Here is an 18,751-nt window from a genome sequence, read left to right as displayed (position 1 = left end):
GGCACGTGCTCTGGGTTTCAGCACTGTGCCTTAAAAAAAACAAACAAACAAACAAACAAAAATTTTCCTGTAAGACCCTCTTCCTCACTTGTTGGAAAAATTGGAAGGTGTGTAGTAGGAATGGGAGGGGGAACTGTAAGAAAAGAAAGAAGGGTCTCCTACTGAAGGCAGCAGAATGCCACACTGGAGGACTGAATGGGATCTCTTCGTGTGAGATACTTTTAACCTTAATCTCGGTGCCTCAGTTCTCTATCTGCAGAGCATGAATCATGCTATGCCTTATCTTTGGACCAGCTCTGGGAAGAGAAGCACTTGTGAATTACTCAGATGCTATAGCGAAAAGCGCCATGGAAAAGTTCATGATGAAATAAAGTGAAGTAACAAGGCTTAGGGCCACAAATTGAACACTGAACACACAATACTGAAATATGATATTTAAGAGAGCACCATTCATTCAGTGCACTGAGTAAGTCAGGGCACCTGTGGAAAACACAATATGTAACCAATTAAGATTGTGCACATGTACAAAGAGGATAAATTCAGGAAATCTTAATTCTGGAGTTTTTTTTTTTTTGTGTTTGACTTTGCAGACTTAAAGTTCTTTTAATATAAGTAGTTGGGTTCATTACACCAGGGACGAAACCAAAACACATTCTATTTAAGCTCATCCCTTTATCTGAGTTACACTATTTCAGTCACATCTGCAATGGGTAGGTGTGAACTGAATGCGTCATATAGAATTAGTTCATTTATCTAAACCTCTTCAGAAATATTGATTGTTTCCATAGCTGGATTCATACAATTACAAAGCAGAAGGGGGGAAAATGCTCAATGAAAAAATAATTATCTCAGAAAAAATAAGAACATAATTTCCCTATTTTGAGGACTAAAGTTTGCCTACAGCAAAGACATTTCAAAAACGAAAAAAGGGTTTAAAATTAATGCTCTGTTTCCTGGCCCCCTTCCTTTTTTTTTGAAAAAATAAATTGACTCCTATTTTTCCCTTTCCTGTGGTAGGAAATCTGGGAGATATATGTACAGTTCTTGCCTCTTCATAGATTTGCTTTGGCATGATTTTTTATTAGATTCCTTTCTTTGAAAAAGCAGATGATATATTTATACCTGTTCATCATTTCAGCTTGCTGGATAAGCAAGAATGAAAAAAAAATCAATACCCTCAGCAGTACTACCATTATTATTCATCATCTGAGTGAAGAAAGTAGTAAACTGAAGAAAGGAGAAAAAAGCTTTTGTAATTCTGATTAGCAACCAGTACTCCAAAGTGGTAGATACAGAAAAGGCATGTTAAAGTGTGAGAAGCATATTAAAACCTTAGAGTTTTGGAAATATCAGTAATTGTTTCTTAATGTCATATCCATGAAATAGCAATATCATATTTCTCTTAAAATCAAAGCTAATTTTGCTGCTACTGAATTTTTGAATACACCGAACTCTGTTTTATGAATCAAGGATAAAAATTTTAAACTTGAAAAAAGTGTCATCCTGCAAAGGTGTGGAGCAGGATCACTTCCAGGATGAGATGAAAATGGTTGCATTGCTACAGGCTGAATCTCTCCAATCCAGCACTCGTCTGGCAACATCTGTAGTCTAGCATGATTGGGTTAGCTGGATATCCACTTACCATGGATGCAGCCAACTTTCCTGGGCTCTCATAAAGTTTGTTTACAGCCACCAGTCCTGTGTTCTGTGCTATTTATCTCCAGTTGAACCCCTAAATGTCTTTTTAAGTGGCCAGTAAGCAGCTGATGTGTTGGTAGTGCTGCTAGACAATACCAACCTCCTGTGTTTCGGCAAATTCTCTTGTTCAGCACCATCCAGGTCCTGAGGGTGTTGGACTAGAGGGGTTCAACCTGTAATTAGTTTTGCTTTCTTTACACCAAAACCTGTACAATTTCCATTATTAAGATAACATTTTTTGGAAATGTAACATGAAGTGCAAGAAGATTACATTAGAATCATATGTGCGATATACAGACTCCACACTAGCTTTCCTGTACTGGTTTTCCACTATACCTCACGTTTGCGCTGTAGTTCCATGCTCAGGCCTCTATCTTAGTGAGCCTGCCAACTGTTTCAAATATGTGATGTGATATGGATATGCATCCACATGGAAATAGATTGAGGCTATGAAACTCAAACCATCTTAAAGGTAAAGTATGCAGAAGAAGCAGCATATTAGCCTATTAAAAACAGTCCCATCTAAAATACCCTTTTAACTCATAAGCTTTGTGAGCATCATTATTAACCTTTTATACAGAAGCCATACAAAAATCTCACAGTAGAATTCACAGTTCTGGTCTGAACCTATGAAGTCCTTAACAGATTGGGACTGAACTCATTTAAAGCTTGCCTCACCATGCACAGCATGGGAAATCTAGATTATCTGGTGCTGGAGCAGAGAATTCTCAGTAGCAGTACCCTGACTATGGAACTCTTTGCCCGAAAAGCCTTCATGTGAGAGACTGGCTATTGCTAGGTTCAGATGCAAGGTAGGCCTTTATAAGAGAATCTTTCCCTAAGAAGAGTGCCCATGGACAACAGCAAAATGAGTACTTTCTTCCCTCTGAATGGGGGTGTATCATTTGAGAAGCAACATTTTTTGTTATACTTGGTGCTTATAACACAAAGCTGATGTTTTTTCTTAAATACATGCAGCACTTGGATACGAAGATAACAGAGAATGTACTTACGATCAACAAATGAAGTGAAAAGCATTCTGAATCTGCTGAGTCTGCTACCCTCATCTGCCCACATCCGTATTACTCCTGTTCCAGTCTGCAGCATCACATCGTTTGCTACTGTGCTGCAAAACTTTGCCTTCAGGTTTTCAATGGAACTGCTTCCATCATACACAGCTACAAAGTTTCTCTTGCATTCATTTGAGTGCTCCATTTGGTAGTCCAGGAATCTCAAATAAATCTATTTAAAACAAAACCACACAGCCGTTAAGAAAATTAAAGCAGACTGCATTGGTAATAAAAAAGAATTTTTCTTAGCCTCCAAGTGGACTCTGATTACTGTACTTTGTCCTCCTTTACATACAGGCATGGAACAACCAGTTCACAAAATCCTGTTGTATGCTTACAGCTACATAACCAACCAATCCCTCACCAAGAATGACATGGCATTAGGGAATATTATTTGCAATTTTTTTACCCTAAGTACGAACAACTTTCCAATGAAAATTGACTAACTGGTTTTCTTTCCATAAGCGTACAGGAAAGCCAAGTTTAAATTACAAAATGGTGCAGGCTGAAGAGTGCTGCTTTCAAGCATGTTCTAGAATGCATGCAAGTAATACACAAAGTATGCAAGGATTTCGGGAAAGGCTTTTTTTTTTTTTTTAAATCTCTATTTACTGAAAAGAGAAATCTAGTTGAAAAGACCCTAAAGTAAAAAAATAAAGAAACAAAGGCTGTGTCTACGCTAGCAAGTTCTTTTGAAAGAAGGGGGCTCTTTCAAAAGATCCCATGAAGCATCTACATACAAAAAGTGTTCTTTCCAAAGTAAATCAAAAGAATGCAGTGCTCCTTTTGAAAATCGCTCTTCCTTTCCTGTGTCAGTAAGAGCTTCCCCCTTTGGAAGCCAAGATGTGTGTAGATGCTCCACAGACCCTTTTTCTTCTGAAAGAGCAGTCCTCATGGGGCCTGATTTTTCAATCCCTGGCCTGTTGTTTCAAAAGCTCAGGGGCTGTGTTGACACTCTCTTTCTAAAGAGCAGACTGCTTTTTTGATCTGCTTTTTTGTGTGTGGATTCACTCTTTCAAAAGAAGTGCTTTGGGAAGAGATCTTCTGGAAGAGCTTCTTTCAGAAGAGCTCTGTAGTGTAGACTTAGCCAAAAAGTACTTAGACTTAGCTTGGAAGTTAAATGATTCAGAGTCACAGAAGGCAGAAGCAACTTGAATAGAAGTAGGACCACCAAAAAAAAAAAAAAAAAAAAAAAAAAGAGTTACAGGGCAAGATTCAAGAGGTTATGTGAGTCAAACTGGTATCCCTTAGACGTGGAGGCCGGAATGGAATCCAACCCAAAACAGACAAAAGTGAAGCCCATACACAATAATGAATTTAGGAAGAGTAAGGTGGAATATGAACTGCAAACAAACAAACAGAGCTATTTGCTTTTAGATTCAAGGGAAAAATGAAGAGCTTAAACTAAACTCTACTTGATTAGGGCCACGGGGTAGAAATATTCTTCCCAGACAGGCAAGCTATTCCAGAATTGCCCACTCCTGGTTGCTACCTTTCCCTTGAGTCTTCTGACACTGGCTACTGTAACAGACAATTACTGGACTCAGATGATGCTCTGATCAGGTAGAATTCTCTCTTTTCCTGAAATTAGTTTGATATGATTTGAGATAAATAAATAAATAAATAAATAAAAAACCTTACATTCTCTTATAACTACTACTAAATTGGATTTTATTTCTGCTATGGGACTATAAAGGAAGGAATAAAAACATTAATACACAATCTAGAACTCATATTGTACCCTTGCTGTGCACACAAATCAAAGGCACAATTTTGCCAAAAATTTCAAATGAGTGAAAAATAGTATCCTTTTTCTGTGCCTACTGAAAAGAATGTTAAGGATTTCTGCTACTTACAAGAAAGTAATAGTATCAGGGCTTCCTCTTTACAATACTGATTAATATATTATAGAAGTTTTCTATATCCTTGAAAGCTGTCTCCAGCATTTCAGCAATGCACAAATTTTGTTAGTCTTCCATTACTGTCTATTTTTAATCACAAAAAAATCAAATTTAGGAAATTAAAAAAAAACAAAAAAACAAACCTTAATTTTTCCTCATAAAAAGGATAAATGCCCATGGCTGCACCAGGCAACCATTGAACTTCATTCAAAATCGTAATCCTATCAAAAGCAGAACTCTGGAGACTAATTATAGCATGAGAGTTTTAAAAAGACCCTTTAAACCTCCATCATTCAGGAAGATAATCTAATCTCAAGAACCACCCACCTACAGAACTTGCTTCAAGCAACATTCAATAATATTTATAAAAAAAATTTAGACATCAAACACTCCAAACACCTGATGCACTCCAAAGAGCTAACAATTTTTTGTAAGAACTACTGCTATAGCTTAGTCTAGGATAGAGCTCTTGGGAGTTCAGGGTCACTTTCTCAAAACAAGCAAAACATGTATTCTGCTACAGTTAGATCCATTGCTCACCTTACTCTTTGATCCTGGTTCTTATTATGGCTTAGGTAGTTATTTTGAGGTACTATTTGGATTGCTGGAGAACCTGTGCTTTGAGAATGAGTTTTGGGGAATTTCTTAGCACCATTTCTTTCTGAAAAGTGGAGGTGGGCGGCATCTAGCCATAAGCTCACTTACTCTGCCAGCTGAAGCAATAGCTAGGACCGGCCTTAGAGCAAGGTGCCCTTTGGGCCCCATGTCTTCAGAGCCTCTTGCTCCCACCAGCCAGTCCCCACCATCAATGTGCCACCTTGGGGCCTGCCATCAGTGTCGCACATTGGGCCTTGCAAACTCTTTGGCCAGACCTGGCAATAGCCAAAAGAAAGACAATGTGCATACTGTCAGCTCAAAGTGACCCTTGTGGGCTGATCTAACAACTGCACTTGAGCCAAATGTACCTGGATTTATAAGCCCTGGAAGAAAAGGGCCAGCATTGAAAATGTCTGTCTGAGATGGGGATTACCTCTATGCAAACAACAGGCATCAGCCTTAATGGAGATCAGCCAGTCCCACGATGGGCAGGGTTTGAAGTTCATCGTAGGGCATGGCAGTTGTCCCACTGCTTAGTATTTACTTCCACATTTTGGGAGCTTGAAGATAAGATTTCCTTATCAATTTGGTGGAGGAAAAACTTCTTAGATCAGGGAAAAGTAACTATATCACCAGGGCCTTTCAGTTAAATTTATTTCAGAAACAAAGTATCTATCGTAATTTCCTCAACTGCCAATAGGTAATTAATTTAAATCAAAGTGAAACCTTTTGTAATTATTAATGAAGATGCATAATTACTAAATTTACTGGAAGCCCATTATATACTGAATCATGTACACAGACTTGCCTTAGCATTTGGAGTAGCCTTAATTGTCCATATGCAGTCAATTGCTTGTCCAGGTTTTGTTTTCTCTTCTTGTTCTACTTGACTGGAACGCACTATTCCATCAGCTCCTGAAAGCTCAAACTGGCAGTCTAGAAAGAACATACAACTTGCTGTCAAATACAAGATAAGACCGATTAAAAATTGCATGTACAAATAAATTGTTTTTGTAATACTAGACCTGGGATGGGATTTAAAATACCTCCTAGGTAAGTGAAGTCTGGATCTGCAACAGAAGAAGTCACAAATCACTGGGGCTAGCAAGCAGCTGAGAGTCACTTCAAGGTTCAACACAAGTTAGAAACAATTATTTTCTAACATGCCACAAAATAACTAAGTGCTACAACAGATATTTAATCAATGGGCGGCAAATGATCCTCATTATGTGATGTTGGATTCCACAGAAGTGACTATACCTCACTAAGATGGCTGAATATTTGTAATGCACCTGAGGTGGTAATCACCACACTAGAATTTCCTTCGAGATTTTATTCCCACTTATTCAATCCTGTAATTTGATCTTCACTAATGGATCTCTGTAATGGTTAGCACTGAAATCAGCACAGGTCCACAAAGGCTGAAGGCGCTACCCGCACACATCAGACTGCACGATCAAGGTGCACATAAGTAACTCTGTATAGCCTCAGATGGAAAAGGTTTACTGGTGCAATTTGAAGTAGTAAGATCCATATTTTGGAATTACTAGTGTTCTCAGGCACATTATACAAGCAACAAGGACCAAAACTTTCCCTTGGATATAAACATGCTTTCCACTGATGTCAGTGCTAGCTACAGACATGTATTTAAGTAGAGCCTTGCACAGATATACAGTAAGCATCCAAACCCCCATTTATCTCCAGAAATGATCTGTGGATATTTGCCTTCCCAGATGCCTGCAAATTTCCAAAGTTCTAGATCCAAATGCAGATTTGAGCTGTGGATATAAACCAGATATAGCCACAGATTTGCAGAGCTCTAAATCTAAGGCCGTAATTTAGCTCTAGTTTTCTTTTGAACAGTGTTGTATATATCCATGTCTGGAAAATGTACTGCTAATGAGTTCAGAGCACATTTTTCCTAAGAGGTCCATAGCGGAGGAGCAACAGAAAACTCCCAGCATTTGGCTCTTCAATTCAGTGGTAGCAGGATTTGGCCCAAAACAAGCACGGAGCATTGCATCTGCAAGCACTCACATTTCCATGAGTGGCTTAGCATTTTTACGCACATACATACACACACATCCGCCCCTCAATAGGTGAGCCTTGCAAGCTACATTTCCTGCCCAGGCAAAATCTGAATGTTTGTATGCCAGTACTCCAGTACACCAAGATTTACACAAAAGATGAGGGCAAATGCCAATCTCCCTATCATCATGCAAATGGAAAAGTTTGCTCATGCAATGGCTGCATGTTCATTATGGACCAAATCCTAATCCCACTGAGCTCAATATATGGTTAAAAAAATCAGAAATTCTGAGTAGATTTAAATACTCAAGACAGTTCAGAAAATTTCCATTCTTTGCCTTCTCATTTAGCTACATAGTCTGACACCTATGTTCATTATCTGGAAATCTGCAAATCGGCGTTTCAACTGTCTGAGTTTGCTCTCCCTTGTTAATTTAAGTCAAGTTCTTAGTGTCACTTAAGATTTTTGTGAGGCTTAATTTCTTTTTCTGTTTTTTATTTGTAACTGGCACTTAAAATATGTTAAGCATCTTGTGAAAATGTAAGAGAATGAAAACAAAATGCAACTTATTTCACAGCCATTACAGTCCACTACAAAAATAAATACACATATTCCGAATCCACCACACAAGCCTGAGCCCTTGCTAGCACTAAGCTAATTTGGTTCTGAAAATGACATATTGGTTAAATTGCTTTGGAAACTAGCTTGGCACACACATCTATACAAACCCCGCAGGAACATTTTAGCACATTCCTCATGGTTCCCAAAGGGTTAGTCACCCATGCTAATCCAAACAGCATGAGAAACTAAATCCATAGCAGAGTGCAAATATTTCTGTTGAATGCTTGTATTAATGTAATAATATTATTTTCCTGTGATTCTGGAGGTGGAGGGCATGTCTAGGAAAGAAAAGGAACATATAGCAGTTACACTTGAGCATACAACATTTGCAGTAATAGGTGACATTTATAGATTGCTTTATATCCCAAAGGATCCTAAAATGCTTATAACTGTATATGTACAGTAGCTAAAATACAGCCAGCTGGAGAACAACATTCTGCACAAGGACACTGGGTCAAATCCTCTCTCACAAGAAGTGCCACAGGAGATTCAAAATTCTCACAAAACAAACTCATTAAAACAAAAACTAAAAAAGGAAAAATAAAATATAAGGAAAAAAGAAAACCTGAGGCTGCAACCCAGATGTTCTTCCAGCCACACAAACAACCTGTTCAGCATCAGTCTGCCTCAGCGGAGCGAAGAGCTTAGTTAACAATCTTAGGATTTGACTTCATGGTTCCAAATAATCTAGATAGCGTGAAAGCTGATGCTTTGTCCATTAAGCCATTTCCATCAGCTTTGCATGCCTGAGACTATACCCCAACTAGTACATTCAGAACCAGATTCTGTCTCTAGTCAGGGGCGCACAGCTCAGGATCAAAAAGGGTATAGGGAAGATGCACTGGCAGAAGGAAGTGGCAGAATCCATATGCTTGAGCTTCAATGCAAGCTGCACTAATTCAGTCACTTAACAGAAGTGGAGCTACTGGTCTGAGGTCTGTATTGAGGGTACATAGGCTACACATTAAAGGATGCAACAAGTAGGAGCATGTGTCTCCTAGCACCTTCAGAGACAAATTCGTCTGCCTCATCAACAGGGTCTTAGTATTTGTCTAATATGATGAGTGTTGGATAATGTAGTACAATTTAAATGCAAACCTTGCTACCCTTTTTTAAGCTATTTTAAATTGCTTTATCGTGTTCAGTTTCTTAAACCAGGTTTGAGAGGCTATTCTCAAGACTGGGTTAATTTAGTGCTTGAATGAAAAACTACTGTGCGGTAAACAGAACTCCGACCATTCTTAGAGTTGTTAGTATAGGGTGTATACACAAGCTGTGAACCAGTAAATAAGCTCTTTTGTTTCCAATTTCTTTACATAACCAATTATATATAAATCATGTTCACAGGGCAACAGACTAATATCTTCCTCAGGCATGTTGTCCTCTTTGGGGAAAAAAATATACATTTACGCTAGTTTACACATATGTTCTTTGTAGTTCACAAATTAAAAAGGCTCTGAAAAAGAACTGTGAATGGACCAACTTAGGCACCTTATAAATGTGGATTTTTGACCAAGTTTTAAGCACTCTTTACTCAATAGGAAAAGGTGTCTTTATTACAAAGCTCTGAAATCATGTGAAATCATAAGATGGCTACCAATTTTAAATGTATTTAAGAAGAGTTACCACAGTCTCTCAGTAACCACTTCTCAAAACAATAGCAGTTCAGTGAATTCAGTATTTCTTTTTTTAAAAGAAGACATAAAGCAGGCAAAGGCCCCCCATCATAGACTAATGGTCCTAAATCTTTCATGTGCTACACATCCACTATGATGTGTTGAGCACCCTCCACACCCAAACCAGCTATGCTCAGAACTAGGGCATTCCTTCAGTGCTCGTCTAGCAGCTATGCTAAAAACATTGGAATGGCAGCATAGACTAGCTGCTAATGTTTTTGACACATCATACTAACAGAGATAATACAATGGTGAAAATTGCCAGCAGCTAACTTACACAAAAAAGATTCCTACTGCTACAGCACCCATACAGCTGTATTGGTTGTGGAGCAACTGTGGAAGAATTGCGTAAAATCCTCAGCATTGACCTACAATTTGCCACCAGTTTAGCTCCCCCAGCTTTAGCAATAGAAGAAGTTGTAGGGTTGACAGTACTCAGATTTTTTAGTCTCCATGTTATCTAATCCTGCTCCCAGCTATGCCAATCATGAAATACAGCTCTAAATTGCCAGCACAGACACAGCTACTGAGTTCTTGGGAGCAGAAGGAACTGTACCCCAGAAGCATCTCACCAGGACTGAACCCTAACTGTTTACAAATTGATATTTTAAAATTTTGAATTTGTACCTTTATTATTAGGTTGAAATTCAGAGCAAAAATGACAACTAGACAAAGGATGAAGCTATTTAAGAAGGTATCTTTACCTGGTATAAATGAGTATTTTGCTTGAAATCCCTCTCCTTCTAGCTCCTCATCTGAAGTAAATTTTATCCACATAAACCTCCCTGTTGATCTAATTACTGCAGGACTTTTCTGACCACAATAACGATCGATGAGAGGAGAAAAACCAAAAGGCCCATCTCGAACTTCAAGATGATCAAATCGACATTCAAATGAGGGTTCTATGTAATAAGGTTCATCAAAGGTCAACTCAATTCTTTGGCGTGGAGCAGCTACAACACAAAAGTTTCAATACAGTATTAATAGATCTGTAAAACACAGTGATGGGATCCCCAAAGTGGAACCTGGGACCATGGGACTGCAGTGCCCCCATAACTCTATAACCTGGGCTGGCTGTCAAAATGCTTTGCTAGTGACAAGTAGCAAACCTCTCCAGGAGCTGTTATCACTTAGCACAACTTTGTATATGAAACCCCACACCCAGCCAGACTGCATGAATGCTCTTAGAACCACTCATGAATCAAATCACACAGAGGTAGGTACCAGTCAAATTCTTCCACCCTTGTACATCAGAGAATAAGCCATCTGGTGCTGCTCAAGCTGGGCAATGCAAGTTTATTACTTGGTTCACCACTTAATTAATGGAAAGTAGATATACACCACCCTTTGTAAACTTGAGCAGAGTTATCAAACACTTAGGGGAAACTCAGTGACAAGATGAAAATCTAGTTTTTGTAGTCAATAAATTAATTTTACTGTTTCAGTGCTTGTACGTGATAGGAACAAAGACAGTGGTTACCAAAAGAAAATATAAGCATGAAATCTAAACACTCAACCATATTAGATGGGGAAACTTCTAGATTAGTCAGTTTTCTGTCCCACCACAGAATACTGCAGTTTGTAGCACACATATTTCACTCTCAAAGTCTGGGCCAGTCTTCCCTATTGGAATCTTCAGTTTTCTTGTTGCTTGCAGTGCAGGTGTGGGTGGGGGGAGAGAAAAGGCAAAACGTTGGGCCACTATGTTGTTTTACAACTTTAGTCCACATATTTGGAGGACAAGTCTAGGCATGTTTGGTGGACATCGCATCCCCTGTGAGTGAGTCATTGACCTGTAATTCCTCTGCTGGACAATGGCTGGTGATTTCTATTTAGCACTCACCCAAGCACTGGTTACCTCTCTTGTCCTTGTGTGAAGAGTTAGTATCTGGGCACTTTCCAAGCCCACAGGATATTTTAATGAAAGTGATACAAACACAAGTCTTCCTAACTTCATATGCATAATATATATATTTAAATGGAACGGTAGATTTCAATGGTTCTTAACCTTTCCCACAATACCTCACATGGCATGTTCTATATGCAATATCACAATTATATACAAATAAGGAACATGGGGTTACAGAGTATTCCCTTAAGGTATGGACTGTCACACACAGACATTAAGCAGGAAATAATGAAGTGAGACAACCCAAGAAATGGAAAAATCAGAGGCATGTGACATTTCTCCCAATAACGCTAGTAAGCTGACAGCAATAACTCTGACACTATATAATTAGAATACCTTCTGCATAATCATGTAACTTCTGCATTTTTTCAGTAGGCTGTAAGATTTTTATTAATTTACTTCTAATACAGAAATCTCTACCTTCCAAAGGCATGAAAATTACCACCTCTAACATACAGCATGCTGTTAACATACATATGCAAAAACATTTTAACAACCTGCAAAAGTCAAATATGTCAGTACTTCAAACTAAGGGGGAGATAGAGACAAGGCAGGAATGGGAAGGGAAGAGGGGAAAAGGAGATCTTGACTGACTGCTGTGTTCTTGGTGTTCAAAGGTTTCTAAAAATGAAGCCCAAACTTCTTCAGACTCTGTTTTCCAAACTCTTCAATTACATAAGTGGAAGGTGACTCTCCGAAAGTTCTTTGTAACTGAATCTTTACTGAGTGTATTAAGTAGCATTTACAATACACACCCAAATACATGCTACACATTCGTTATTCAAATATAGGAGTCTGCTACGGTAGCTTAAAAGTAGCTATCCTACAGCAAAGAAATTTCAGGACCAGACTCCAAAGAGAAATTTCTGAGCTACAATTCATCTGCAAATTCGATGCCCTCAGCTCTGGCTTAAACAAAGACTGCGAATGGCTGGCTAAGTACAGAAGCAGCTTCCCCTCCCTTGGTGTTCACACCTCCAGATCAACTGCTGGTAGTAAGCCTCACCCTTGCTGACTGAGCTAACCTTGTTATCCCCACCCTTGCTCTGGCTTATTTATACCTGGCCCTGCAGATTTCCAAGACCAGCATCTGATGAAGTGAGCCTGTGCTCACGAAAGCTCATGCTCAAAACTTTTCTGTTAGTCTATAAGGTGCCACAGGACCGTTCGTTGCTGTTACAGATCCAGACTAACACGGCTACTCCTCCGATAACTTGCTAATAATGTGAGCCTCTTTAATCCTGGGAAACAGAGTATGCTAGATTAAAGATACAGTAGGGCCACAACATTCGCAGGGTTCAGTGTTCAGAACCCTCATGATTGTTGATTTTCACAAATACAAGGGGGAAGAGGGTGGTGGCTCAGAGCCCCAGGGAAGTGACGGCTGCTGGCGCTTGCCGCCCATAACCCTGAGGAAGCGGGGGCTGCTTGCGCTCGCCACCCGGAGCCCCAGTGAAGCAGCATTTGCAAATAATTGAATTTGCGAATGTCACACTCATGGATGTTGTGACCTTCTTGTACTGCCAGGCAAGGAAGGGCGCTGTGGGATCTGGGCATGAGGGGGATGGGGGCTGAGGAATTTACCCGGTGTCCTGCTCCTGGGGGCATTTGTGGCTGCATGCGTCCATGTACAAATCCTCCCCTGACCACTCTATTGGAGTGACAGAGAAAAGTCTTAAGAGAAGCACATTCGCTGCATGCTGCTGTTCCCCCAGCTAGTGGGGTGGAGCAGTGGCAGCACCCAGAGCCGCTTCCTTGTCCACCTGCCAGGGTCTAAACTACAGGTGTTCCTGAAATAGGGACACCCAGAGTACAGAGATTACAGTGTGTCTAGGTCAGCAGTTCCCAAACTGCGTTTCAGCAGAACACTGGTGTTCCGTGAGCTATGGCAAAATGTTCTGCCATTGAAATTAAGTAATGGCCGTCTCCTCCCAATTTTCAGGGGAAAAAAATAAACGTGGGATGAAGTTCTCTATTTTACAGCTTTCTTGAAATGATTCTACAGTAACCAATTTTTCTTAACATTGCTGCTTGTTAACAGGCAACAAGTGCTTGCTTTGTTAAGTTATCGCTTGTGTCTGTTAATAGCTTAGAAGCCTTAGACCAGCGGTGAGTAACTTTTTTTGATACAATTTAAACTATCGTTACTATCCAAAAGGCTTTGAGGGCCACAGCAACATGAAAATAAATTTTTATTAAACAATGTTTTTAAAGTAAAACACATGTAAACGTAAAACAAAGGAAAGGTAAACAAATAGTTTAATAGGAAAAATAATCATAGAATCATAGAAGAGTAGGACTGGAAGGGACCTCGAGAGGCCATCGAGTCCAGCCCCCTGCCCTCATGGCAGGACCAAGCATTTTCTAGACCATCCCTGAAAGCCATCTATCTAACCTCTTCTTAAATATCTCCAGTGATGGAGATTCTACCACCTCCCTTGGCAATTCGTTCCAGTGTTTGATCACCCTGACAGTTAGGAACTTTTTCCTAATGTCCAACCTGAACCTCCCCTGCTGCAATTTCAGTCCATTGCCTCTTGTTCTATCCTCAGAGGCAAGGAAGAACAAGTTCCCTCCCTCTGCCTTGTGACACCCTTTTAAATACCTGAAAACTGCTATCATGTCCCCCCTCAATCTTCTCTTTTCCAAACTAAACAAGCCCAATTCTTTCAGCCTTTCTTCATAGGTCATGTTCTCTAGACCTTTGATCATTCTCGTTGCTCTCCTCTGGACCCTCTCCAATTTCTCCACATCCTTCCTGAACTGCGGTGCCCACAACTAGACACAATACTCCAGCTGAGGCCTAACCAGCGCAGAGCAGAGCGGGAGAATGACTTCTCGTGTCTTGTTCACAACACACCTGTTGATGCATCCTAGAATCATGTTCACCTTTTTCACAACAGCATCACACTGTTGACTCATATTTAGCTTGTGGTCTACTATAACCCCCAGATCCCTTTCTGCTGTACTCATTCCTAGGCAGTCCTTTCCCATTCTGTGTGTGTGACACTGATTGTTTCTTCCTAAGTGGAGCACTTTGCATTTGTCCTTATTAAACTTCATCCTGTTTACCTCAGACCATTTCTCCAGTTTATCCAGATCCTTTTGAATTATGACCCTATCCTCCAAAGAAGTTGCAACCCCTCCCAGCTTGGTATCATCTGCAAACTTAATAAGTGTACTTTCTATGTCAATATCTAAATCGTTAATGAAGATATTGAACAGAACTGGTCCTGAAACAGACCCCTGCGGAACCCCACTAGTTATACTTTTCCAGCCGGATTGAAAACCATTAATAACTACTCTCTGGGTACGGTTATCCAGCCAGTTGTTCACCCACCTTATAGTAGCCCCATCTAAGCTGCATTTGCATAGTTTATTGATAAGTATATTATGTGAGACCGTGTCAAATGCTTTACTGAAGTCTAGGTATACCACATCCACCGCTTCTCCCTTATCCACAAGGCTCGTTATTCTATCAAAGAAAGCTATTAGATTGGTTTGACATGATCTGTTTTTAACAAAGCCATGCTGGCTATTCCCTAGCACCTTACCACCTTCCAAATGCTTGCAGATGATTTCTTTAATTACCTGCTCCATTATCTTTCCTGGCACAGAAGTTAAGCTGACTGGCCTGTAGTTTCCCGGGTTATTCTTGTTCCGCTTTTTATAAATGGGTACTATATTTGCCCTTTTCCAGTCTTCTGGAATCTCTCCTGTCTCCCATGATTTACCAAAAATGATTGCTAAAGGCTCAGATACCTCTTCTATCATCTCCTTGAGGATTCTAGGGTGCATTTCATCAGGCCCTGGTGATTTGCAGACATCTAATTTTTCTAAGTAAATTTTAATTTGTTCTTTTCTTATTTCAACTTCTAAGCCTACCCCTTTTTCACTAGCATTCTCTATGTCAGGCATTCCTTCAGATTTCTCAGTGAAGACAGAAACAAAGAAATCATTAAACATTTCTGCCATTTCCAAATTCCCTGTTGCTGTTCCTCCCTCCTCACTGACCAATGGCCCTACCCTCTCCTTAGTCTTCCTCTTGTTACCAATGTATTTGTAAAAAGCCTTCTTGTTTCCCTTTATGCTTGTAGCTAGTTTCAGCTCATTTTGTGCCTTAGCCTTTCTAATCTTGCTCCTGCACGCTCGTGTTGTTTGCCTATATTCATCCTTTGTAATTTGTCCTAGTTTCCATTTCTTATAAGATTCCTTTTTTATTTTGAGATCATGCAAGATCTCCTGGTTAAGCCAAGGCAGTTTTTTGCTATGTTTTCTGTCTTTCCTACACAGTGGGATAGCTTGCTTTTGGGCCCTTAATAATGTCCCTTTGAAAAACTGCCAACTCTCCTCAGCTGTTTTTCCCCTCCGTTTAGCTTCCCATGGGACCTTACCTACCAGCTGTCTGAGTTTACCAAAATCTGCCTTCCTGAAATCCACTCTCTCTATTGTACTGTTCTCCCTTCTACCCTTCCTTAGAATTGTGAACTGTATGATTTCATGATCACTTTCACCCAAGCATCCTTCCACTTTCAAATTCTCAATAATTTCCTCCCTATTTGTTAAAATTAAATCTAGAACAGGTTCCCCTCTGGTAGCTTTTTCAACCTTTTGGAATAAAAAGTTGTCTGCAATGCAATCCAAGAATTTATTGGACAGTCTGTCCCCTGCTGTATTAGTTTCCCAACATATACCTGGATAGTTGAAGTCCCCCATCACCACCAAATTCTGGGCCCTGGATGATTTTGTTAGCTGTTTAAAGAAAGGCTCATCCACCTCTTCCACCTGGCTAGGGGGCCTGTAGTAGACTCCTAGCAGGACCTCATCCTTGTTTTTTACTCCTCTGAGTCTAACCCAGAGACTTTCAACCAGTCCATCTCCTTTGTCCATCTCCACCTCTGTCCAAGTGTGTACATTTTTAATATACAAGGCAACACCTCCTCCCTTCTTTCCCTGTCTGTCCTTCCTAAGCAGGCTGTACCCTTCAATACCAACATTCCAGTCATGACTATTATCCCGCCAAGTTTCTGTGATGCCAACGATATTATAGTTGTATTCATTTATTAGTACTTCCAATTCTTCTTGCTTATTTCCCATACTTCTTGCATTTGTATATAGGCATCTCAGACATTGATTTGGTCTTGCCTCCCAGTTTTGCCCTGGCCCTCTTTTTACCCTCCCAGTGTAGCCCATACTCCCTCCCATTTCAAATTCACCTCCCATGTATGATTCATTATGATTCATAAAGGTAGCACTAATTTTTGACATGCATGTAATGCAGTAAAAGAAGATATAATGCTCAGCATCCAAGGACTCCAAATTACTTTTCATGAGTATTTTCCTCCTGAAACTGAGGAGTGTGACTGGATTGGCAATCCATTAAACAGCCTAACACCTTACTTCAGTAGTAAAGACATGGAGCAATATATTGATCTCATGTGTATTGGAGGTTGAAAGTTGGAATTTTCCAGTTACAATCTTAGCAAATGCTGGCTAAAAGTGCAGTGTAAGTTCCCATATATCACTCAGCAAGCACTCCTGAAAATCCTGCCTTTCACTGCAGCCTATTTTTGTGAAACCAGATTCTTCAGGTACATTGCCACAAAAACAAAGCACAGAAATAAACTGGATGCAGAGGATGAACTGTGGATTCAGTTGCCAGGTATCACACCTGATATCAGACGTCTTTTCATCCTGTCAGGCTCATCCATTACATTAAATTTATTAAGTAAGTATGCTAATTTGATTTACGTTTTCTCTGCTGTCCCTGATATATTTGTATTGTTAATGTCTGGTTTCATTATTATTTGTTGAGTTGCATTTATTGTACCATAATTTATATATTTTCTATTAGTAATGTTCCTCATAGTATGATGATGTAAAAACGATGAAGTGTTCCACAGAGAGTGCCATGCTGTCCAAGTGTTTCATGACTGGAAAAAGTTTGGGAACCGCTGGTCTAGGTGAACATGAGGCCAGCTCTGAGGCTGTGTGCAACGCTGAATCGGATGAAGATGAGCATACTATATATGCTACATTTTTCATGTGTTGAAGATCACAGTGAATCCCTTTTGGAGTGCATTAGTGCCATAAATGATGCAACAGTGGCAAGGAAAGCTGAAGACTTCTCCTTAAAACTTTTTATTCTGTACTTTCAAGTATTGGGGCAGGACCAGATACACCCCATCATGAAATAAGGGATGGGGTTTAGTGTTATTTTATAAATGTTTAAATATTCCAGGAATTTTTAGTAACTGTTTGGCAGGCTGAAAGTGTCCCCTCCTTACTCAGCCTAATATTTGCAGAAGTGAATCAATATTGCCCAAGTGACTTTACTTAAATAGCAGAGCAGAACAGTTCCACTTCCTACACTTTCAAACAGTAAGAATGCAACATACCAAGGGAGGAAGAGGGATGTTCGTACCTTCTAAAATGTAGATACACTCCTGGTTTGGTGGGTACAAGTTAGGATAGTTTGGTGAAGCAAAATGGCCTCCATTGCTCGTCCGAACCCAGTTGTCACACTGCGTATATATGTGGTTCACTCCAATATTCTGCCCACCTTTATAAAGAAAAATCACATTTGTGTACAACAAAAGTAAAAAAAGCATTTAATAATAAAGCCAGCCACTTGGAACAGTATTTCTTAAACTTTTTCTTAAAAAAAACTGTCAGACCATCCTCAAAACAGCAACATATAATGTAATTTTATCAGGTATCACAGCAATGAAGTAGTATCTGGTTTTAATAACAGAAAATACATATTTTGAATTATTTTTTCCAAACGCTCATGGCATACCTGTGAGTTGTTTACAGAACACCGTTTAAGAAACACTGCTTTAAGGTGCGGCACTGTCAGAGGGAAGAGACAGATTGTGCTATCTGCACATCCTCTTATCATATTAGCCAAGGGTCCCTATTTAAGAAAGGCATTTATTTCTGTAAAAAGCACATGACATATCTGGTCTATTATTTTGGAATATCGAGTCTGCAAAGTTACTACTGTGAAGTGACAGGGAATCTGGAATGAGAGTTAGAATCTTGAGTGCATTCTTCTCACTGACTATGGCATGCAATGCTGTTGTACTCCTTTACAATGAACTAAAAATGCTACAGGAAAAGAAAAAAACCACTCTCAATATTACCATCCATTATTTTCCCCACTTGCTTGCAAAACTGACCCAGTTAATTTAAAGGGAAAGGCTTATCAGGACTAGCTCCACTGATTTCTTTATTCATATTACTGCTCT

At 39.6% G+C, this 18,751-nt stretch overlaps 1 protein-coding gene across 3 annotated transcripts in view; it reads right to left on the bottom strand.

The window, feature by feature from the left end:
• Positions 1-18,751, bottom strand: part of NETO2 (neuropilin and tolloid like 2) — a 58,098-nt gene that overhangs the window by 20,201 nt on the left and 19,146 nt on the right. The window contains exons 3-7 of one of the 3 annotated variants that reach the window (XM_075008918.1): positions 17,926-18,063; positions 10,297-10,545; positions 6,292-6,336; positions 6,075-6,202; positions 2,712-2,940 (exon numbers count right to left, since the gene is read on the bottom strand). In XM_075008918.1, coding sequence (XP_074865019.1) covers positions 2,712-2,940; positions 6,075-6,202; positions 6,292-6,336; positions 10,297-10,545; positions 17,926-18,063 — 789 coding nt within the window. The remainder of the gene's footprint in view (positions 1-2,711; positions 2,941-6,074; positions 6,203-6,291; positions 6,337-10,296; positions 10,546-17,925; positions 18,064-18,751) is intronic. The other 2 variants (XM_075008919.1, XM_075008920.1) reach the window with 2 other exon arrangements.

This window comes from Carettochelys insculpta, chromosome 14 (genome assembly GCF_033958435.1).
Source record: "Carettochelys insculpta isolate YL-2023 chromosome 14, ASM3395843v1, whole genome shotgun sequence".
Lineage (NCBI taxonomy): Eukaryota > Metazoa > Chordata > Testudines > Carettochelyidae > Carettochelys > Carettochelys insculpta.
Note: the sequence above shows the minus strand (reverse complement) of the source record. Positions and strands in the feature narration are given on the sequence as shown.